At 36.7% G+C, this 24,410-nt stretch overlaps 1 protein-coding gene across 1 annotated transcript in view; it reads right to left on the bottom strand.

The window, feature by feature from the left end:
* OTOGL (otogelin like) overlaps nt 1-24,410 on the bottom strand; it is a 95,648-nt gene that overhangs the window by 38,990 nt on the left and 32,248 nt on the right. Inside the window, exons 22-30 of the mRNA XM_067468495.1 lie at nt 23,227-23,365; nt 14,497-14,631; nt 13,415-13,561; nt 12,220-12,339; nt 9,910-10,026; nt 8,084-8,240; nt 7,394-7,420; nt 4,963-5,130; nt 3,961-4,239 (exon numbers count right to left, since the gene is read on the bottom strand). Coding sequence (XP_067324596.1) covers nt 3,961-4,239; nt 4,963-5,130; nt 7,394-7,420; nt 8,084-8,240; nt 9,910-10,026; nt 12,220-12,339; nt 13,415-13,561; nt 14,497-14,631; nt 23,227-23,365 — 1,289 coding nt within the window. The remainder of the gene's footprint in view (nt 1-3,960; nt 4,240-4,962; nt 5,131-7,393; nt 7,421-8,083; nt 8,241-9,909; nt 10,027-12,219; nt 12,340-13,414; nt 13,562-14,496; nt 14,632-23,226; nt 23,366-24,410) is intronic.

Here is a 24,410-nt window from a genome sequence, read left to right as displayed (position 1 = left end):
ATAAGGAACAAAATAAGAAAGAGTGAAGTAAGAGAATTAGAAGGAAACATTAAAAAAAAGGAAGAAGAACTTAAAAAACGACCTGACAAAGAATCACTAAAACTCCAACTAGAAATTCTAAGGAAAAGATGGGACACTTTACAACTAGAGGAAATTAGTAAAAAATTAAAATATATAAGACAAAACCATTTTGAAAACGCTAATAAGATTGGGAAACATCTAGCATGGAAGGTAAGAAGAAAAAAACACAAGCAACAGATAAGTAAAATAGAGGACGACGGCAGGAGCTACGTAAAACAACTAGAAATAGAAGAACAATTTAGAAAATTTTATAAAAAGCTTTACGCAGCTGATAACATACCTAAAGAGAAAGTAATAAACTATTTAGGGAAACAAAACATAAAGAGATTATCGGAGGAGGAAAGGGAAATATTAAATAAAAGAGCAACTGAAGACGAGATAAAGGAAATAATAACAAAGTTACCACCGAACAAATCCCCAGGTCCTGATGGATTAACAGAAAAATATTATAAAATCTTCAGCGAGATACTAACACCATATTTAGCTAAGGTAATGAACAAAGCCCTAGAGGACAGGAAACTGCCAGAGTCCTGGAGAACAGCACATATAACCGTAATACCAAAAGAAGATCAGGATGCAACAAAGATATCGAACTACCGCCCAATATCGCTATTAAATGTTGATTATAAAATATTTTCGGGCGTGATGGCAGCAAGGTTAAAAAAGGTGCTCGATAAAAGGATAAAGTTAGACCAGACCGGATTCTTGCCAGGGCGTCAAATAAGCAAGAATATGAGACTGATCCTCAATGTAATAGAGTATTACAATAAACATACACAAAGAGAGGCAGGTCTCTTATTTTTAGACGCGGAGAAGGCATTCGACAGGGTTAATTGGGGATTTATAACAGAATTAATGAAAGAACTGGATGCAGGATACCACTTCTCCAATGCGATCAAAGCAATTTATTCGCTGCAAACAGCGAAAATAATTGTGAATGGACAAACATCGGACCCAATTAAAATATCTAGGGGGACCAGGCAGGGATGTCCAATATCCCCACTGATATACATCATGACCCTGGAGATATTACTTGACAGTATTAGAAACAACAAAGAAATCAAAGGGCTAAAAATAAGATCACACAATTATAAGATAGCAGCATTCGCTGACGACGTGGTAGCAGTGATAGAAGAACCGATAAAACAGTGGGACAAATGGTGGTCAGAAATTACATCATTCGGAGAGGTAGCAGGACTAAAGATAAATAAAAATAAAACGAAATTTCTGACTAAAAATATGTCAAAAGAGAAAAAGGAAGAACTTCAAAAAATATCAGGAGTGGAAGTTACATCAAAAGTTAAATACTTGGGAATATATATAACACCTAGCAATGCGCAGTTAATAAAAAACAACTATAACACCAGATGGAAACAATTAAAGGAAAAGATGTGTAGATGGCAGAGGTTGGAGCTATCCCTCCTGGGGAGAATCGCAGTAACAAAAATGAACATCTTAGCGGAGATTTTATATCTGTTCCGCATGATTCCTGTAATAAAAACAAAAAGTATAATAGCAAAATGGCAGAAAGAGCTAAACAAATTTATATGGCAAAACAAGCGGGCCAGAATAAAATTCAGGAACATGTGCGATGACCCGAAGAGGGGAGGGCTTGGGGTACCAGACCTCCAACTCTACTACGATGAAGCAGCGCTCGAATGGGTGAAGGAGTGGGCAACACTAAAAGACGACAAAATGCTAACACTGGAGGGGGAGGATCTAAATAAAGGATGGCACAATTACCTATGGGGAGGGAAAGCTGCAAAAGAAAAGAACTTCTCTAACCACCCCATTAGGGCATCGCTAATAAGAACTTGGAACAAATATAAGGGGAGATGGTATGCGAAAACACCAACATGGATCTCCCCGAATGAGGCAGAACAAAGGAGGGAAACAGCAAAAGGCAAATGGTTAAGATATAAACAACTCCTGGAGACATCGAACCAGGAGGTAAAATTAAAATCGTTAGAGGAAATAAGGCGAATGGACCCGGACTTCACCTGGTTTCATTACTGGCAGGTAAATGAGAAATTTAAGGAAGATAAAAAAGTAGGATTCGAAATGAAAGAGAAGGTATGGGATAAGATACTAAATAAAGAAAGAAAAGTGATTAAAGGATTATACCAGCAATTACTATCATGGGCAACAGAGGAAGAGCAAGTGAAGGAGGTTATGATTAAATGGGCTAGGATGATAGGACGCACAATAAAAATGTCGGAATGGGAGGGAATCTGGAGAAAAAAACTAAAATACACATACGCTTCAGAAATAAAAGAAAACTGGGTCAAAATGTTTTATCTATGGTACCAAACACCAGAGAAAATAGCGAAATATAGTAAAGGAAGAGCTGATAAAAAGTGCTGGCGATGTCGAAAGAAGTCGGGAACATTTCGACACATGTGGTGGGATTGTAAGATCATTAGGAAATTCTGGAAGGTAGTACACCACAAAATAAAAGAAATACTACAAATCAAATTAGATTTTAAGCCGGATCATTTTCTGCTGGGACTGAATGACCCAACCATGAACAAGAATGATGAAAAAATTATGTTCTACCTCACCACAGCAGCGCGAATCAGTGTGGCCCGCTTATGGAAGAACAAAGAAACAGCAGACTTTAGTCAGTGGATAAGCAAATCCATGGATATTATGAACATGGACTTACTAACTCAGAAATTAAGGAAAAACGAATTGACAAGAGAAAACACTGACTGGAACAAATTTATAACCTTCCTGAAGAAATATAACAAGAAATGAGAACAGAATACGAAAGAAGAAGAAAACCCAAAGAATAGTAATCAAACAAAAGAGTACCCGACCAACATAGACCTAAGACAATTAAAAAAGATACGAGGACCGACACGCTTAAATACCCTGGAAGTCAAGAGATGTACATAAATTGCTATTCATGTTTGTTAGTCTGTTATGTCTCTTTATGTTGGTTTGTTAAGGACGAACCACAATAGAGTTGGGGGGGGGGCGGGACCGGGAGGGGGGAAGGGACAACGAACAGCCCCCTACAAAAGGTAAACCACGAGAGGATAGAAGAGAGAAAACAATCAGACCAAGTGTCAGAGGGGAGCAGGATTGAGAAACCTACAAACTAGGGTTTGTACAATAAGAGAGTAACTCTATATGTTATATATGCCGCACTGTTACGCTATATATGTTTGTATGTACTAGGTGGGAGCGATATTGCTCCACCTTTTTAAAGTATAAACTAATAAAAACTATTTTTTTTAAAAAAAATGATGCTGTTAATGCCACACATATCACGTTGAGATTGTCACAACTGGCAGTAAATTCATCTCACTGTTAGGGAATAGTCCACATTTCCAATCCTTTGTGTTATATTTGGTCACGTGACTGTAGCTGATGCATTTTCCCCCATCATGCATGCAAATATACATATTTTCTATTAAGTGTGGGTGCATTAATACTGATATCCTGACTTACTGATATGCACATGCACCTTCTTATTTTTTTAAAAAAAATTATATCTGGGAAAGAATCATTTCCTGGAAGAAATTATCATTTCCTATCAACCAGTTCTTCCCATTACTAACTCCTTCCCACACACACACAATCAAGCAATGCAACCTGAAGCAATGCCACATGTCAGAAAATCCAGATTTTCCATAACACTGTGAAATAAAAAAGAAGGGTTTTTGAACCAGATTAAAATTTGCATTTCAAGCAAATCATCAAGAACTTTGTGTGTCAAAATTGCATTGTCTATGAGCAAAAGTGAGCACACATTTTTCTACGGTGTAGAGAAGCCTCAGTCACAACGACATGCAAATAGAGGTGAGGAATGAAACTCTTCATCTCAGATATTACACTATGGAGGTCCTTTTAAGATCTTGAAGGAAAACTCACCCTCTATACTGAAGCTGCTGGAGCGTTTGAATTCTTCGGAATTGTCATACTTTGCCACTTTCACGGCAGAGATTGTGAGTATAATGAAGAAACCTTTCTTGCGATGTAGTTCAAACGCACTGTAACCTGGGATCCAAAGACCTTGGTGATGGAAGAAAGTTGCTCTTCTACGAAATGCTGAGCTTGCAACCCACTGTTCTAAGGAAACACTTCTGTCATCGTGAACAAATAGGAAATAGTTTGGTCTTTCAGCAGATTCAAGTGAAACCAGAGATGGAGCTGCAACAAATTAAATTCATAGCAATAAATGGTAAGCATCCACTACCCAAACCTAAGTGTTGAATATGATACACTTCAACTAAAAACCTATTTATTGCTAAACCAATCCTTGTAAAATTATATTAAAAATATGCTAGCAATATTTAAAAGTGTTCAATTCCATCAAAATTATTCTTGTAGTGTACAAATGATCATTTTAAATACTGGGGAAAGTTCCTAACACCTGAGTTCATAATCAAGCATTTTAAAGAAATGGGAAGATTAGAAAGAATGGGAAAGTTCTGAGGTTTGGGGTGTCTTTTTGCCCTCATATAGACTTTCTGAAGCTTAACCTCTTTCCAATTTCCCCAAAATGTCAATGGAAACAAAAAAAAAACCCTAAAATCTTAAAACAATTCTAAATGGGATGAGAGATCATGGGAGAGACACAAGGCAGATCCAGTCTAGAACGTCTGTCTTGCTTATTTGCATCAGGTACAGACAGAAGATATAGTTGGAGCTCAAGACTTTGTAAATTTGTAAAAAAAAACAAAAAACCCAAATCTCCCCACCCTTTTAACTGTAAATAAAAATCTCCTCTTTTATAGTATTTCCAGATTTATTCAAATTTTGAAAACTATTTTATAAAAACATTCTCTGGTATAGAAAAGCTAGTATTTTTCTTCCTAAATCTTAAAGCAGTTTTGATCATACTAAATACTAAATTCTGAAGATAAAACTTACATAGTATCTTGTCTTTCACAAGACCAGGAGTTAACATAAAATTAAAATAGACACTTCCACTGATACTGATTCTAGGCAAAGGAAAGATCTTTTTGCTGGTGATATTGACTCCTATCACAGTGTCGTTCTGACCATAGCTGGCCAATATATATGGTCCTTCTCCAAGCCCTGGAAGTAGAAATGACAGTCAAATGTTAAATAAAAATAAGAAAAGCAAACTAGAAAATCATTTACCACAGTGCAGCCTTTTAGTGAACTGAAGTGTAGCTTTCTAACTCTGGAAGAATAAATCAAATGGAAGATCTACAGAAGTATTAACTATGACTAGATCATGACCAAGGCCCTTCCCTAATATTACATATTAAATGACAAGCATGTCCTATTAAGAAGTAATTGCCTTAATTCTATCTTCCTCCTTGTAGGGTTATCCTGTTACATTGCTTGCAAATACATTAACTCTGCCCAAAAAATCCTCAATTTTAGTTTCTGTTCTAAAGGGAAAAAACAATTTACCATTTTTTTCTTTTATAGAAAAGTTGTACTATTTTCCATTTTTAATTAAATGAAATGATAGGAAATTAGTAATTAAAGCCTCCTTCATTCACACATGTAAACAGGGTTAGGAAGAGAAACATTGCAAAAGGTATGGTATCCAGAGACAATTGATCTCTGTTCATTTATTCAAAGCACAAAAATTGAATAATCAGAATTTTGGCTGTCTATATAGGATGGGACTGTGTCTGCCTTTTGTTACAAAAATCAACATGAACATGAAAGTACCACAGAGAGAGTGCAATAACAATTCCTCTACTTTTCTGGATTTCATTATTCACAGATTTTATTTAAATGATCTTTCTAGGAATCTTGAATTCCTCCATGTGACTATGGCCATGCTGGATAACTAAGAAACTTCTAGAGAGAATACCTCTCTAGGAATCTTTAGATTGTCAAATGCAATGCTATGGCCATTATCCAGCAGAAGTCAACTATAGAGTCATGTTGAAGGACCTAAAAATTTCCAGAGATGTGTTCTTTCAGGAAAAAATAGAAATGTGATGGGTTGTTGTGTTTTTTAAAAAAAAAACTTTCATAAGGGTCCTAATGCCCCTAGCACAGAGAATGTGGAGGGTTGACTGTAGAATGTCCTAGGCTGGCAGTAATAGTATCTCCTTATTTGTTTGTTATTTAATATGACTATACTATCCAACACGACAATAGACTATGCTGGAAGCTACAAAGGAAGTTCTGTGAGATAATATTCATTTGTAGGGGGTTCTGCCTCTTCATTCCACTTTGAGCCACAAGGAGAGGCGGGTAATACAATTATTATTATTATTATTATTATTATTATTATTATTATTATTTCCTGTCACAGCAGTCCCCTTTACACACACATCAAAACACATATACAAACACTACCTGTGTTTCCTTGATGGTTTCTTCAAGTTTCAGCAGCAGTGAATGAAACACGACCCTATATTATACTACATATTGAATGCTAGTCTACCTGCAGTTTCCTAGTTGCCACTTGTCCATATTTGGTCCATTTCTGCCTCATAATTGAGATTTGATCAGCCCACTTCAAATTATTTCATGCTACTATTAGACTAACAACACCACTTAACATTTTCCTTGCACCCTATCTTAGCCTACAAAACCCTAAACAGTTTTGGCCCAGGCTACCTGTCTGAACATATCATCCCCTATGAACCAGCACATAGATTAAGATCTTCTGGGGAGGCCCTGCTCTCGGTCAGCCTGCCTCACAAGCACGGCTGGTGGGGACGAGAGACAGAGCCTTCTCAGTGGTGGTCCCTCAGTTGTGGTACTCCCTCCCTAGCAATATCAGAGAAGCTCCCTCCCTGTTAGCCTTTAGGAAAAAAAACAAAACCTGGCTCTGTGAGCAGGCCTTTGGAAACTAAGGCAATGCAGTATTTTTGAATCAAAACTTTGTGCAATTGACCTTGGAATGGACTCAAACCATGAACATGGATAGCGTGTTTTCTACATTTTTAACTTTTTAAATCTGATTTAACCCTGTTTAATATATTGTAATTTTTGAAATGTTTAATTGATTATGTTGAGACACGATGTTGTGCCATTGTAAGTTGCCTTGAGTCTCTCTGTCGGGGTAGAGAAAGGCAGGTACAAATATGGCAAACAAACAAACAAACAAATTGTTTCTGGACACAACTGTATCACAAAATATAATAGAAAGCAGAGCATTGGATGATAGATTTTCTTAATGTTGCTTTCTATACAAAATAATTACAATGTTGTTGTTATATATCAAATGGTGTTACCATCATTTAAATAAGAATATTTTAAAACATGTGTTAAGGAATTGCTAAATACACATCTACTTCTTGAATAAGAAGGATCATTGCTTGGGAGACTTTGTATTTTATTCATCCATAAAATTACTACATACCTTGGTTGTAATAATCACAGTCATAAGCTAAAAGAAAAAAAAAGGTACACTGTTAGAAGCTTCCAGGGCAAAACCTAACTGGAGAATTCATTACGAGAAATAGCTCAAAAGCAATTCCATAGGAAGTAAACCCTAGTTTACAAAAACACACAACTTCCCACATCTTTTAATCGAAAGCCTCATTTTCTGGAATTCCTTAGTAGTTAAAGAATTCAGTGATTTGAATTTTTATTGCCAGCTTACACCTTTAAGATGGGCTTTTACCCACACTGTAAATACAATAGAAAAAAAGCTTTTCCATTTTATAGGTAAAAAGGAGTGAATTGCCTATTCTCTGTGGTTCAGCTTTCAATAGAGTGCACATACTCCTGCACTATTTAACATGAATAAATATCGATTTAAACAGCAGAAAGAGACTTCCATTAACTTCCAGAGACTGACTGGCAATGGGGAAATTACAATTGCAGTAAGTTGGAATGCCAAATTTCTGACTGTGGAAATCAGAGATTTCCACGGTCAGAAATTTGGCATTCCAACTTACTGCAATTGTCCACCCCAGCTATAGTTTGAGGTATCATATACCAATGCTTATCAGCATTAGCACTTTCAGTCTCTGTAATTTAAGCAAAGTGCTGAATAATCAATTTTCTCTATACTGATGATGTTAATGGACATGAATACCATACTTACGACAGAGAGAAGGTGATCTCCAGTGAATCGCTGCACCCTCCTGGCAGCATTTATGTGCATACGCTGCAATACTTGTACACAGACATTCACAGTCTGCACCAAGATTACAATTACATGTGTCAGTATGGCAGTTTTTGACAAATGATGTCACATCAATCTGAAAAATATGAAGTAGAGTTAACATTTCTGAAAAGTGAGAGGACTAGATGAAACAAAATTGAAGTACATAGTGTCAAAATCCTTCAGGAAACTTGGATAATTATTTAAACTTACTATAGGCCGAGAACCCCTTATGTGAAATTCTGAAATCCAGAATACTCCAAAATTCAAAATCATCTACATGGGTGGCTGAGATAGTAACACCTTTGCTTTCTGATGGTTCCGTGTATTCAAACTTGTTTCATGCACAAAATTGTTTCAAGTATTATGTATAAAACTATCTACGGGAGAAATATGTATGGTGGTTATATGAAACATGAATGAATTTTGTGTTTCCATCTCCAAGATATGACATTATATATATCCAAATACTCCCAAACCCAAAACACTTCTGGTCTCAAGTATTTCAAAATAGTAATATTCAACCTGTGTAATTTATATACATCCATGTAAAAGATTATAACTTAGATAAATTCATGTATAATATGTAGTTGTGGAAGTATCTCCCCCTTGAGGGACAACATACAAGCAAGTGAAGCACACAATTAAATCACATCAATGTATTAAAATAATAACCTGTTTGAACTTATTGAATTTAGATGCCAAAAACTAATCTGAGCAAATCCATGTTTGCTTCCCTGTAAAATATTGAAGATGATTCACCTTGGTTAAAAAGAAATATCAGGAAAGCCACAAACCCATAAAAAGCAAGAATGATTCTTTGTAACAATGGAAGCCAATGGAAAAGGATAAAGTAAAAAAAGAAAGAAAATATACCATAAAGTGGTAAAGCTAAACAAGTTGAAGACAAGGCATGTGAGGAAAGATGTTGAGGGGGAAATTACTAAAACTGCAAGACACCAGGAACAAGAAACCAATCATTATTGGATTAAAACATTGAACAAATACCCACATCTGTTTCCAGGAGAGGAAGTGACTATCAGGATTAATAAGCTCTCGTTGTGCTGCAATGCCTTGGAGTTTCAGTTGCATCAAAAGTATATGTGTATGATTCCTGTACATATATGCAACTGTTCTTCAATTGACCTATGTATTTTAAATGCATAGAGCTGACCTTTTTGACTCCTTCCTTGAGAATTCACAATGATAAACACTTCAGCAAAGCTGAACAATGATCACTTTCTTGTATTGGAAAGCAAATACTGCCACCTGCTGAAATAACTAGTTCAACCATCAAATTCAGTCAAAAGTAATCTTAGCAGTAAAATCTACAAACTAGCATGATGACTGAGGATTTCTGTTAATCATGAACCAAAAAATATGAGTTTTCCAATCTCTGCTGGGTAGACAAATTGCACATATTCTAACTATTTATACTAATAACACTACTACAGATATTTGGGTAGGTCATAAACTGGCCTTGATACAATATCTTTGTGTGTTTTGTCCTGGATAGTAAATTCTACCAAAAAGTGCTACAATATAGTATTAGGTAAGCCATAATGAAAAAGCATACAATCTACATATGATGTTCCATATGCATCCAGTTAAGTGGGTTTTTTTTATCATAGAAAGCAGAAAGAGCATGTGGACAAATGGCTCCCTTGATAAGCACCAAGCTGAGCAATAGCTCATATCTAAGGTGAGCATTCAAACATTTGATAATGGCAGGCTCTTCTTAGATGGTTTATGCATTATTAACTTACCACATTACGACAGGGGGCAAAAACATCACTGTACAATACTGAGCATTCCTTTTTGGCATAAGGAAACTTGCTCTGATGGACTTCACATGGTTTTATGGTTTCATTGGGACTTGCACACTGATTGATATAAAAGCAAACAGAACAATTATCAATTAAGTGTTATGATTTTCTCTTCATGGCATATGTTTCTGAAAATAAACACACACCACATAAAGCCATAAGATGCAATATGTTTGCTTTATTATCTTCAAAGTCTGTCTCATATCTTCAATGCTTACCATGTTGGAAACTACCCTGAGTCCCATCGGGGAGATAGCGCAATATACAAATAAAGATTAAGGCACTTTCTTGGTTCATCTTAGGATTCATTGCACTTAGTCATTATGAACCAAATCCAGCACTTTATTTGCTCAGCCATTATAGCTTTTAATCGTTTTTATAATGTTGTCTGATTTTATGTTTATTGATGTTTGAAATTGCTTGTTTTTTATCCTTATTTTAACCTGTTTTGTTGGGTATGTCCCTTTGTAAGCCACCCCAAGTCCCTTCGGGGAGATGGAGTATAAAAATAAAGTTATTATTATTATTATAAAGGTGGGGTATAAATATGGCAAATAAAATAAATAAATAAATAAATAAATAAATATACAAACATGATAGGTTCTGTAGTTTTGTTCTTAAGTTGAATTTGTTTGTAAGTCGGAACAGGTATATTTTAAGTGTAACTATATATATATATGCATGCTTTGGATAGCAACCCCCCGTGGCATTTTGTTTTGCTGTCTGTGCTCCTTTTCCAAAGATTTCACCTCACGTTACGTCCCTGTGATAATTGGCTTTTGAAAAATGTGGCTTATTGGGGAAACAAGGATTGATAAGAAAGATTCAGGTGAATTTCCTTTCCTAGGGGTAGATTTCTCTCCCTTCCTATTGTCTCATCCCCATTCTTAACTATGAGTTGTTTGTAAGTCGAATGTTTGTAACTCGGGGATAGCCTGCAATCCATTGTATAAATAAATTTAAACTCTCTGCTGATTTCTGTTAGCTGTGTATATATGAAAATAGACATACATGCAATTGTCAGACTCATCCAGATCTACTGTAGTATAGTGGTTTGATTAAGACTCTGGGGACATGGTTTGATTCCTTGTTTGGGTAAGAAATCCTAGTTGTTCAGGCTCAGAGTAAGGCAAGGGCAAATCCACTTTGAACGAATGCTGTCAAGAAAATCCCATGATAGACTTGCCTTATATGAAAATTTCAATAAATCAGACATGATTTGAAGGCACAGAATAACACTTTGTCAAGGAGCCAGGCAGAATAACATCATAATTTAAAGAAATTCTCCAAATACTTATTTCAAAGACTCATTCTCATCTTGGAAGGGCTCTCTTATACACAAAATATCTAGCATTTATGTTTGGATCTTTTCTGTTTGTGGTAATCTAGTTATACTATTTGTTGGATGTTAAAGAAGTGAAAACTTCCACATGCTAATGAAAACAAATATTAAACAATACTTTCTGGTGTATTTGTATCCCCTGTACTTCCATTCTTGCTTGCTTCACATTGTAGCTGCCATATTCATGGAAGCTGGTGACCTCTGCATCATTGGAATGAGGAATCTACTTCACATTTTACTCCAAACTTTAAAGGAATTGTTAAAGGTTCTGAGCTCTATACCCAAAATAGGTTGAGTACCATTTTTATTAGACCAGAACTTGGTCTGGATTCAGTAATGTACCAACATGGGAGACATCACCCTCTGCTGTTCATTCATTCTGGCTAACTACTTAGGAAGCTAATGTTCATCACTACAGTAAGGCTGAGCAACTTTAGAAGGTACTGGGTCAATTTAGCACATCTGGATGCAAGTTATTTCCATCCACCCACTTCTACCTCAAACAAGTGGTACAGAGTCAAGTGCAGGTGGAAGAAACTATAGCAATGAACCACCTCAGAGATTAAGATCTTCTGGGGAGGCCCTGCTCTTGGTCCCACCTCTTTCACAGGTATGGTTGGTGGGAATGAGAGACAGGCTGTCTCAGTGGTGGCCCCTTGGCTGTGACTCCCAAGTGAAATCAGATCAGTCCCCTCCCTCCTGACCTTCAGAAAGAAATTAAAAATGTGAATGTGGTACCAAGCTTTCAGACAGTAGGGGTTAGAAAGTAATCGAGAAAAAAATGTAAGAGAAACCAATATCTTTACTATCTAATTTATGAGTTTTAATAATTAAATGTCTTTGTTTTCTTAATACCAATGCTTGTGCTGTGAAACTGGAATGAATATTTAGTCTGCTCCTATACTTACCTGTCCTATTGCCCAGCTCTCTCCAAAAAGCTGAGCATTTTTTATTTCCATGTTGTTGGATGTAGTCAGATCATTTGAGGTGTATTTGTCGAAGTTTCCACACAAGCCTGCCAATCTACCCTGAAATTATAACAGAAATGTTTTCTGTTTGATTCATTCATTGCATTGCATTGTTCAGTTTTAAATAATCAAAGCAGGTATCAGACTGATGCATTGTATAGACTTTTTAAGAAAAGAAAATTCAGCAGTAAATCTGCAGGTTGGACAAACTGCTATATTTCCTATTGGTTTATGAACATACTAGCTATTTAAAAAACTTCTGGAAGATTAAAATTAGATTATTGTAATGCAATAATAGTATTTAGAGACCATATAGATAAGGTGTAATAAAGAAATCAGATTATTGTCAGATATGTGCATATCACCAGTCATGCACCAACTACACTGGCTCCAATCTCTTTAGAAGCTTAACTCAAGATACTGATAAGGACATCTTATTTTATTTATAGGACTCCTTCCTAGGGAGGAAAGTATTACTAATGTTTTTAGAATTATTTGCTGAAAATATACTGTTAACATAAATGTAATTCCTAAAACATACTGTTAACATAAATGGCCATGGTTAACATAAAATGTTGGAAGTGGGTTTTCTCACAGTAAGACAGTAATAATCCTTTTCTTACTGGGAAGCTGGGTTCTCCTTTCCCTGTAGGATGGTTTATATATACACCTATGACAGTACATAAGAAAAGAATATGGGGTCACATCAGGGCAGAGGAGATGTCCTAATTGGAATTGAGCTCTCCTGTCCACCATTTTGCAATGAGAAAGCACAGCCCACACATAGAATCATAGAATCAAAGAGTTGGAAGAGACCTTATGGGCCATCAAGTCCAACCCCCTGCCAAGAAGCAGGAAAATTGCATTCAAATCACACATTTTCTTCGAGTCTCATGTTCAGACAAATTTTCAAGCTATATACCTTAATACAGAGAAGATTCTTAGGAACTCACTTCTGCACAATGTTCTGAAAATGTTGACTATATTTACTATAAATAGTTTGCAGACACAAAAAAATACCATTTTAAACTATTTAAAACAAGGATTTATAAAGGTATGGTCTGTGAAACACATTTCCTTCTACAAATATTCCATTTCTGTAAAATACAAGGTGCTCAATTTCATATAGATTTACCTTCCATTTAGCTCCCACTTTGATATGAATTGTTGTCTTCCTGTCCCATAGAACTGTGATCTCCTCCTCTGGGAAGTGTACTGCAGTATAAAACCCAGCCTTCCAGATCTGATATTTGGATTTGTTTTCATGCTTCCCTAATGTCCTCTGTGAAGAAATTGATATGATCTTTGTAATACGCAATAGATAACTAAACTTATATGTGCACTCAACTAACGCTAAAGCAGGAACTGAATGATTGATTAAAATGATGCCTATTATTATTACTATTCAAAATTGAAGACCTTTTTTAACAATTGCAATATCTATCAACATTGTTCTTAGAAACAAGTTGTCTCTTTTAAACAACCACATTCATTCTGTTCTCCATATACTTAGTTTGCCACATCACTTTATTTTCAACATACCTGTGAATCAAAACATTGTACATACAAAAGGTAATATACAATTTGGAGGTCTTCTCATGACAGTAGTCGGGGAGGGGGGGTTAAGGGTTCAACCCCCTCCCAGAAATGTATCAGATTAAAAAAAACCCACAATGCAGATAAATAAGTGACCAGTTACAGACATCCAGCAAGACTTTAGTCTTGCATTTCTGAGAAAGGAAATTATTCATCATAATCCCATATCACAAGGAAAGAAACTAAATTTCTAGGGATACAACATAGATGTATCACATTTATTTCAGGATATGCATAAAAGTTCTTGACTATACTGTAAGCAGCCATCTCATCTGTAGGCCTATGGAAGATTCACTGAAAACTAAAATTTTATAGATGTGGTCAGAGACTACAACATGAGAGCATAACTAAATGAAGTGTTGCAACAAAATGACCAGATTCAAAGGGGGGGGGGGATTGAACCTTTAAATCCTCCTGGCTATGGTCATGGAACTTCTACAAGGTTGTCTCCTCCACATACATCAATCCCACAATATTTATTGTCCAAAAACAGTAGTTATCCCATATTGGGAATGAAAAATATATGGGGGCTCCATGTTGGAGAAGTGACATCTTAATGGTATTTCAAATACTGATTAGTACTGTGGTTCAGTGAACAAAGAAAGGAAAAACAGCACATACCTGTAAGCTTAGGGGTTCACTGAAAAAAATCTCAGCATCTCCAACAGAAATAAAAACATTTTTTGAGCAGACAATGTCATTGTCAAAGCACTTCTTGTTTTGAACAATTATAGACAAGTTTGAACTGTTGACACCCTGCAGAGAAGAAAAGCTTATTGTGAACAAACATCATTATACAGCACTGCAACAATCTGTCAACGAGTATATCCTACTTCCTTAAGTGGACTCCAGCTACCTTGGACTGTTTCATGGGTCAGGACAAGTTAATGCTGTCTTAAGTCAAGTTATGTCAGAGTGACCTAGATTTCAACCCAGATGAGCCAGAGTGCAGTCAGTGGAACAGATGTTATCAATTGGATTCCACTACAGATATATATAGTCCAATGCAAATGAGATCTGAGAAATTCAATTATTTAGGATGAGTATAAAAATTCTGTTCTTCACTTGAAGGTGGAAGTTATCACCTATGGTTCTGAATTAAAGGTTGAATATATAAAGCTCGTACACTGCCAATTGATCCACCCTGCCTTCTATTTTTACTTAAGCTGGCAGATATGTCACCAAAGATGTTTTAACAGGGGATGCTGGACCAGGAACCTACAGACATTTTTACTCTAAGCATATGTTCTGCAAGCCACCTGAGCTGGTTGCTGGTTGTGTCAGGGGAGCAATGACAAGAAGAAAAAAGTTACATCACCAAAAAAGTAATCTCTCTCCTATACTCTACTAAAAAGGAAAATACAGTGTTTACATCATAACTTCCTGGAACACAGCTACATTTACCTTTTAAGGCAAAATGCTGGGAAAGAAGTACCACTGCTTCTCATGTGAAGCCAACTTAAACTGAGAGAAAACAAACACAAAATGCACCCCCTCCACCCACCAATCCTGTAACCTTCATTCCTGTCTTTCCATGAACTTACAAAAAATGAGACTGTTCTAACTTAGTAATAGTTTTCTTTGTGATAATTTGCAGTTGCTAAGCAATAAAGAAACAAGGGGAGAAACCTAGGCAAGTGACCAAAACTCAGCAAAGGTCTTGCAGTTTCCGAATACAGTGTATCATAACTGAATAAAATGATGACTTATTCTCCCTTTGGGGGGAAATTCAAAACAGAAGCTTGTATTTCTAACTAAAATGTGATGGGCAAACTGAAGAAGATTGTTTTTTCCATATCAGCAAAGTAGAAATACATGAGCATTTCCAAATCCAATACTCTCCAGAAGTTTTACTACCAATTAAAATGTAATGGACAAGCTAAAGTAGATTGGTTCAAATGATTTTGATATTTACATTCAAAATCGTAGAAAAGTAGAAATACTAAAGGAGCATTGAACTCCCATATTCCCATCATAATGCTGGCTGGGTATTATGGAAATTGTAGCTTAACCTATGAAACACATGAGGTTGAAGTAAACAACCTTCTAAAATCCCTCTAATGTGTTTTTAAAATGCTAATTTGACCTTAAAATATACTCTCTCAGCCTTAATTGAAGGCAACAGCAAAACTCCTCTGAATAAATCTTGCCAAGGAAACCCTCTGATAGAACCACTATAGATTGGAATTGACTAGAAGACACATGACAATAACAATATGGGAGCTGCTAGTTCAGGATGAATAAACTTAACTGGATTGAGAAAAAAAGGCATTAGACCACCTAACTAACAGTGGCAAAGAACTACTTACATAAATATAAATTATGCAAACAGGCTAAACAGGTGTGTATTTCCTTTGTTTTCTTTATAAAAGGTTCCGGAGTATGTTCATCCAAAGAACTGGGCATTCATCAGTGACTCCTGACAAAGTTCTAGTACAAAGATTGGGTGTGTGCTCATGTTATCAAAACAGAGAGCTAATTAGACAGGTGAATACTGCCTTTCCAAATGGTCTTTGATTTCAATAATAAAAGGTGCAGTGAGTTAATATATTTAGTTTTATATACATCACAGTTAACAGTCGTCTTTTGTATAATTTATTTGGTTTTCCTCTACTTAGTATCAGATTTGGTATTTTATTGTATTACATTACAGCAATTCTTTCCTAATTAAAAACACGATAGTTCCAAGATTAAGGCTGAGGAATGCTCAGGTATCCTTTTCCAAGTGATATTATCCCTAGCAATGCGCTGCAGTACGTATCTGTCTTGTCCAACAGGTGAAAACCACTAGAAATCTGTGAAAACATTTATGAAGTGATTAATGCTTTTTCTCTCACAAATGTTTTCTTTTGTCCCCATGTAAAACAAAATAAGGAATACAGATGAGAACATAAATTGACACTGTCTAAAATATACTTTTTATTGAAATTTAAATCTGTATTTTATATGTCTTTGAAACAAGTTCCTTTCTTGAAAGCTGAAAGAAAGAGCTCAAATTACTAAATGAACATGTAGAAGAATGTTTCTCTAAAAGCAATGGAAATTCTTTCGTAAAGTGCAATCCATGTCTACTAAAAATGAAGCCCCTAAAAGATTAAGTGGATCTGATTTGAAGGTAAATGTGTCCAAGCTTGCAACTTTGATTAAGTGATTAAATTAAAATTAAATTCAGACTCCAAAAGAGTTTTGTCCCTTGACATAATCAAAATAGCTATACAAAAGCCATTTCTCTCAATGGCGGTAGTGTTACAGTGAAATTGACAAAGATAATCCCATATATACACATAGCATTTAACTCATAGGAATGATGTTAAGGCTTGTATTGCATTACATTGAGTGTGGCCAGAGATAAAACTAATACATGCTGAAACTACCACATAGTTAAAGTAATGCCAAGTCCATCAGAAACTGAATAGATTCACACTGTTGTGGAGGTGAAACCAAATCCAGTATCTAAGACTACTGAAAAATTTAAGACTGAAAAGGTTCAGGCACTTGAATATGAACCCTGAGGATATCCCAGGCTCAAGAGGTAATACACACTGTAATCTTAGCCAAGTTTCCAATAAAGCAGCATCAAGGAAGCCTTCTCCACATGCCAAAGAACAGAAAGTTAGCTCATTTTATGGACTCCTGTACAAAGCAAGAAACTGTTGCACCTATGAACCACTATCTTTAGTAGCATTATCCTCATGTACATCTGTGAGGAAGCAGCATGAGCAGAGTAGATCTGAATGCTGCATCTTTACTGGAGCAATATTTATGCAAAAACTCCAAAAAGAAAGAAGGTGAATATAATGAGAGGGCAAAGAATGGAACTGCTGGGAGAAAAGTGAAATGTTATGCTCTCTCTCCAGTGCAGTACAATATAACGATATCAACCATTTGCAGAGAATAGCTTGATCCCCTTTAATAAAGACCACTGTGCACACTTGCGGCATCATCTGCCATTGAAGCGACAATTTTCTCTTTTCAAATAAACACACCTAATAATTTTTTTAAAAATAAGACAGATGCAAAAAATAAAAAATTAAACATTTGTGGGTGGATACAAAAGTTAAAATACAGTTAAAATGCGAAAATACCTTTAAAATTGCATTTAAAACCCACCATCCCCCCAAAAATTCCACCACAACCTCCCTAGCAGCATGTCTCCCAATTTCCCCCAAGTGCTTGATGGCAAAGACATGTTTTAACCTGCTTGCAAAAGGCCAACAGGGATGGGGCAATCCTGATCTCTCTTGAGAGAGAGTTCCACAGTCTGGGAGCAGCCACCAGAAAGGCCCTCTCCTGTGTGTCCCACCAAACATGCTTAAGTGGGCAGTAGAACAGAGATAAGCCCCTCCCCAGATGATCATAGATATCTCACAGATTTGTAGAGAGAGATACAGTGCTTCAAATAACCTGGATCTATTCTTGAATAAACAAAATACATATACCAACCTTCTGCAAAAAAAAAAAAAAAGGAATTCCTTTTTACAAAATCTGTTATCATGTTGGAATAGGCTGATCCCTTTCATGGAGATTACTGTGTGTCTGTAGCATGACCTGCCAAAGAACTCTCTCTTTCTCCAGCCATTTTCGGGGACAGCTGGAAAATTTAAAAGTAAACTTGGAGAGATACAATTATATAATGTTTTGAAGGGGCCTAGTAAATAAAGGTAAATGAGACTGAAATTGCTGATTTGGAGTAGATTCAGCCAGAAAAATGCAAAACCATTGCCAACTGTAATGAGATCTTTTGCCTATTGCAGAAAGGTGGAACAAGTGAAAAAAAAGGAAAAGAAAGGGCCATGTTAGACATATACTGAATAATTTTCTGCAGCTGTTACAGGTTAGCCTGTTGTAACTGAAAACAACTAAGAGGCAGATACCTTGTATCAAGTCACATAATTGGCCAGCAGTTGAATACCAGCTAGCATAGAAATAGGTCTACTAAGTGTGTCTCCAAAGTCTCAGAGACGAGTCTTTCTATGCAAAACTAAATTTAAAAATAGAACAAAATTCCCTACCACTAAGTTACAGTTCACCTGAACCTGAAGAGCATTTCATTTAATTTTTTAAAAATATAATAATAACATAATCCAACTTTGAGGGCAAAAACCTTCTCAAACCCGCTGCCAAAAACTAATATAAAGCACTAGTAAATGTAAAGCTTTGCCCTGACATTAAGTCTAATTGTGTCCGACTCTGGGGGTGGTGCTCATCTCCCTGAAGCTTATATACAGTGGAACCCTTATTCAGACCTAGAACTGCTACATTTGAGAGCGGCTGCTCCTGTTGATTTTGCTTTATGCCACTGAATTGAGCTATGTACTGGGGATTTTGGTAAATTGCATACTATATGCTCTTTTGATATTATACTTTCTCATTACATAGACTGTTTTGTGTTTGGAGGGGTGGGTATTCCCACAGTTTCCAGAATAATTTAGTCCGGAAAACTATTGGAATGGTGTCAGGATTGCAGTCCAGACACCAGAAATAGTGGGTTTATCTTACGCCTTCCAAGAAGGCGCAGAATAAATCCAGTGTCTAATTAATTTTCTACAAACCAGGGTTTTCATGGTTTGTAGCAAATTAATTCGGGATTGTCCAGGACGTCATCTGGATAGCCCTTTCTTTATTGCGGGAGTTACCACAATAAAGGGGCTGTCTGGATGCGCCCTGATAGAATACTCTGCAAATAGGATATTTTTTTTTCATGTATGAATAGGCCGTAAACTGCAACTACATGTTCTTTTCTAAGTATATTTTCTTTAATATCTGTCATTTAGAACTAAGTGCAAAAGGAATCTTCAGACCAGTAGTCAAGAGATACTTTGGTAAATTATCTGTCTTTTGGTCTATTATGCGAAACTGTGAATAATGTTTTTGAAGTTACATGCTGTTTTGGAACTGACTACAAAAAAAACCTTTAAAGGTTTTATAAACAAACAGAACAAAAGAACAAATCCTTTTTAATGGAAAAAGACAGGGACTTTGAGAAACAACAATTTAGTTAATTTGATTAGTTTTCTTCATACACTCTGTAATTAAAGTGGCACTGTAAAAAAGGCTGGTTGTGTATGACAATGTGGTCTATTTTGACAGTGGAAAGACCTAAAACAGATGAAGGTGCTCATATTACAAAATAACAGGAGTTGATGCTGAGGCAAAGAAGTTAACTCCTTAAATGCCAAAGCTTTGTTAAACAGAAGAATAACAAATGCAAAAAAATTGAGAAGACAGAAACAGTGTCATAGAAGTCATATTTGTTGACTCTATTTAATAACATAACATGGATAGCAATTTGACGTATGACAGTGTTAAAGACATGGATATGGAGAATCAAAATGGGAGAAGTTGGGGAGCATATTGGACTTCTGAAGGAAGATGAGAACATCCCAGGAGGGTTTGTTTGTTTGTCTGTTTGTTTGTTTGTTTCTATCCTGCTTTTCTCCCACGGTGGGACTCAAAGCAGCATACAGCATGTAAAATCAAGACAATTACAAACAAAAATATGAACATGAATCCCGGTGAATAAGACATTAACAACTTTAAGACATTAACACATTATAAACTCCCGTTGCCCGTGACAATTAGCATAAAACTAGCATAGCAACATAATTGAAAACATTTAATTTAAAACCCATGTAATATCCTATTTCTTTATGCCATGAAACAAGCCAATTGCCGAATGTCCACTATATAGCGCAAATATTGCACAACATAATGACTGTCAATCTACTGAACTTCTTTGAGAAAAGTCTGTTTCAAAGGAAAATATTTACTTGCTTCTGGAATGATAGTAGGGAGGGGGCCATTCTAACCTCTTTCTGGAGGGAGTTCCAGAGCCTCGGTGCCAACAGCGAGAAGGCGCTTTCACTCTTGTTTCCACCAGCTGCCCTTGAGATGATTGTGGGACTGAGAGTAGGGCCTCACCTGATGACCACAAGGCTTGTGTGGACTCATAGGAGGAGATGTGGTCCAATAAGTAGGCTGTGCCCGAAATGTTTAGGGTTTTATAGGCTAAAGCACCTTGAATTGGTAGCTAGTGCAGTTGTTTTAGAAGAGGGGTAGTTCTTTCACTATACCTTGCTCCTGTAAGTAAGGTGCGAACTGACTTTTGCATGAGTTAAAGCTTCCAAACACTCTTCTGGGGTAGCCCCATGTAGAGTGCATTACAGTAATCTAATATGGATGTGACTAAGGCGTGTACCACCATGGCCAGATCAGGCTTTTCAAGGTACAGGCACAGCTGGTGCATAAGCTTTAGCTGTGCAAAGCCCCTCCCAGCCACCACGGACACCTGGGCTTCCAGGGACATCGCTGAGTCCAGGACCCAAAACTGTGGACCTGTGCCTTCAGGGGGAGTGTGATTCCCATCTAGCACAGGTTGCAATCCTATACCCTGATTAGCCCTATGACTGACCAGGAGTACCTCTCTTGTCAGGATTCAGTTTCAATTTGTTCATCTTCATTCAAGCCATCACAGCTGACAGACACCGGTTCAGTATCAGGACGGCATTCTTGGCATTCAGTGGAAAAAAAGTAGTAGAGTTGTGTGTCATCTACGTACAGATGGCACTGAACTCCAAAACTCTGGATGATATTTCCCAGCAGTTTAATGTAGATGTTAAATAACATGGGGAGACAGTATGGAATCTAACGGGACCCCACAGAACAAAGGCCACGAGGCTGAGCAGTCGTTAGAATGAGAGGATGAGGGAAAGTCCAAAGAAATTGAAGAGGCTTTGGTCAGGGAAAGCATTGGTGTAACATGGAAGATTTAGTTGATAAGAAGATTGAATATGGAAAGGAAGAGAGTGGATTAGGAGACTTTGGGGGAGGAGATGTAGCTAAACAGAGCAAAAACTTTGTTTACTATGGAAAAAAATCTCACCCTCAAGTTATGTGTCAGTTTTTAATGATGTCCAAAGTGTGTGTGTCTGGGGGCTCAGCAAAAAACCAAGGTTGAAATTTAAAAGGGCAGATCTGAAGATTTGGATTTGATTTTTGGTTCAAGATATTAATATGGGCTTCACAGGAGAAATATTGTCTTAGGCTAAAAGAATTGGTAGGTAAAACAGAATGAGTGGACTTACAAATTTATGAATAGTTTGGGGATGGAGAATAAAATAAAAGGATATTTTATAAGTTTAGAAACATGAATACTGTAACAGGGTGCATAGAGAATTGCAGGTAGACCTTTGCTTATTTGTGGTTCAAGGAGCTATCCCTATATTTTCCATGTTATTTCTGGTGCCCCCGGTGGCACAATGGGTTAAACCCTTGTGCTGGCAGGACTGCTGACCTGAAGGTTTGGTTGCAGACCTGAAGGTTGCCAGTTCGAATCTGGGGAGAGCATGGGTGAACTCCCTCTGTCAGCTCCAGCTCCCCACAAAAAAGTTATTTCTGCCAAGTTTTTTTTGTTAAAAAAGGAACATTTCTATTTCATTAACTGAAGTATACCTGTACAATGCCTTTCCAAATGTATGCCTTTTTAAATCGCCTTCCCAGTTCAGCAATGAGGCCTTCCAGGGAGGTACTCTATGATACATTCTGAGAATATCTGGTCTAAACTACAGTCAACAGCCTTTCTGCAAGGCCAGAGAAATCCTTCAACAGTTCTGCACAATCCAAATGCTATGAACAAATTAGCTATTATGAAATAGTAGTTCACCCATTATAAAAAGAAAATCTGGAAAACCTTCTAGGCAGAGTTAGCATTGCACCTGTCTTAAAAAATAATGAAGCGAGTTCTAGTATCAAAAATCTACACAGCAAATGTTTTCATCACTCGTGTCGTCTTGCATGTTGGATGAAAGGCTTGCGGGCAATATGCCACTTATCTTGCTGTTGTGAATGCCAACTTCTCTGCTGAACTTTAGAACTCTACATGTCCCTGGCAGACTAAACAGAAAATTATTGTGGCAGATAAAGGGGAGGGTTACAAATATACTCAAAATGCATACTTCTATAATATTAAAATAAAACTTTATTGATATTCCGCCCTATCTCCCCGAGGGGAGTTCTAAAATAAGTATGGCGAATCATTGGCTTGCTTTTTCAGTATTCCTTTTCTCATCCACATCAGTTATATTATGTACCACATAAGAAATGTTCGTGATCTTCCCAGGGCAAGGCTGGCTGGGAGACTGCATTGTCCTCTCATGAGAGCTTGAAAGACCACATCATCCTGCCTTGCCTCATATTTTCTTTTTTGGATTTCATTTTACTAAATATGTCCCCTATGCCCTCGAGAACCATGGCGAAAGATGATCACATTTGCCCTCTTCAGGTTTATACAATAATGTAAAAAGAAAAGCATACTTACCTTTACCAAACATTTAAAAGGAAAGGCATCCTTACCTTTGCCAAATAAACCTGGCAGTCACTGACATAATCATACTCTAGTCCGTCGAAGGTATAGTAGTGTCGATCCCCATAGACTGTGCATACAGCAGGACAAGGGTAGTAAGTGCAATTAAAAATCCCACGCCGACAAGTACTGTTGGGGAAAAGATCAAGATTATCTGATTAGAGAGAGTTTGTGAGTTGAAAATGTACTCTTTCTTATAATGAAGCAGATTCAAGAAATAGTTTACAAAAGTTAAATTGCTGTTATTTATTCATATACAGTTTCAACAACTTGTATAATGCTTTCCTGTTGATTTTCACTTCAGCACAGAAAAAAAACCCAGCTTGGTGTATGGTAAAAATTGAGGGACTACATCAAAACATTTGAAGAGCCAAAAATTCTTCAGCTTCGTGTAACAGGGATACACACATTCTTTAAACTGTATTCCTGCAATGTATAATTTAATTGTTTTAACTTTTGCTAGGGCCCCCTGTTGGCGCAGCAGATTAAACTGTTGAGCTGCTGAACTTGCTGACCAGAAAGGCAGTAGTTCGAATCTGGGAACTGGGGTGAGCTTCCGTTTTTAGCTATGGCTTCTGCCAACCTAGCAGTTTGAAAACATGCAAATGTTAGTAGATCAATAGGTACTGCTTCTGCGGGAAGATAATGGTGTTCCATGCAGTCATGCCGGCACCATGACCTTGGAGGTGTCTACGGACAATGCTGGCTCTTCGGCTTAGAAATGGAGATGAGCATGAACCCCAAGAGTCGGGCACAACTAGATTTAATATCAAGAGGAAACCTTTACCTTTACCTACTGTTGCCAAAAGGCTTTTACTCAAGGTTGGAGCATTAAACATTCCTCATCAGTCATTGTATGGTCCAAACATTATACTGTTTTTTAGCTATATGTGAACATATTTTTTTATGATACCAGCTTTTAGGAAGTCTATTTTTGGAAAAATTGTTAGCTTGTATGAATATGAGCCTAGTTCTGGCTCATATTCTGTATACTTCCCCTCCATTTCTTTCTTCTCTGATCCCCTTCTGAGGTCTGTCCATTTGTTTTTTGTTTGATTTGGAGTTTTTATTGGGTTTTGTTGGTTATACAACTTTAATGGCTTATTATTTTTAAAGAGATATTTCTGCATTATAGAATATAAGGTCCAGTTTCTGCTGCATCAAGTTAATAATC

This window comes from Anolis sagrei, chromosome 5 (assembly GCF_037176765.1).
Source record: "Anolis sagrei isolate rAnoSag1 chromosome 5, rAnoSag1.mat, whole genome shotgun sequence".
Classification (NCBI taxonomy): Eukaryota; Metazoa; Chordata; class Lepidosauria; order Squamata; family Dactyloidae; genus Anolis; species Anolis sagrei.
The sequence above is the reverse complement of the archived record's forward strand: the minus strand, read 5'-3'. Positions and strand labels throughout refer to the sequence as shown.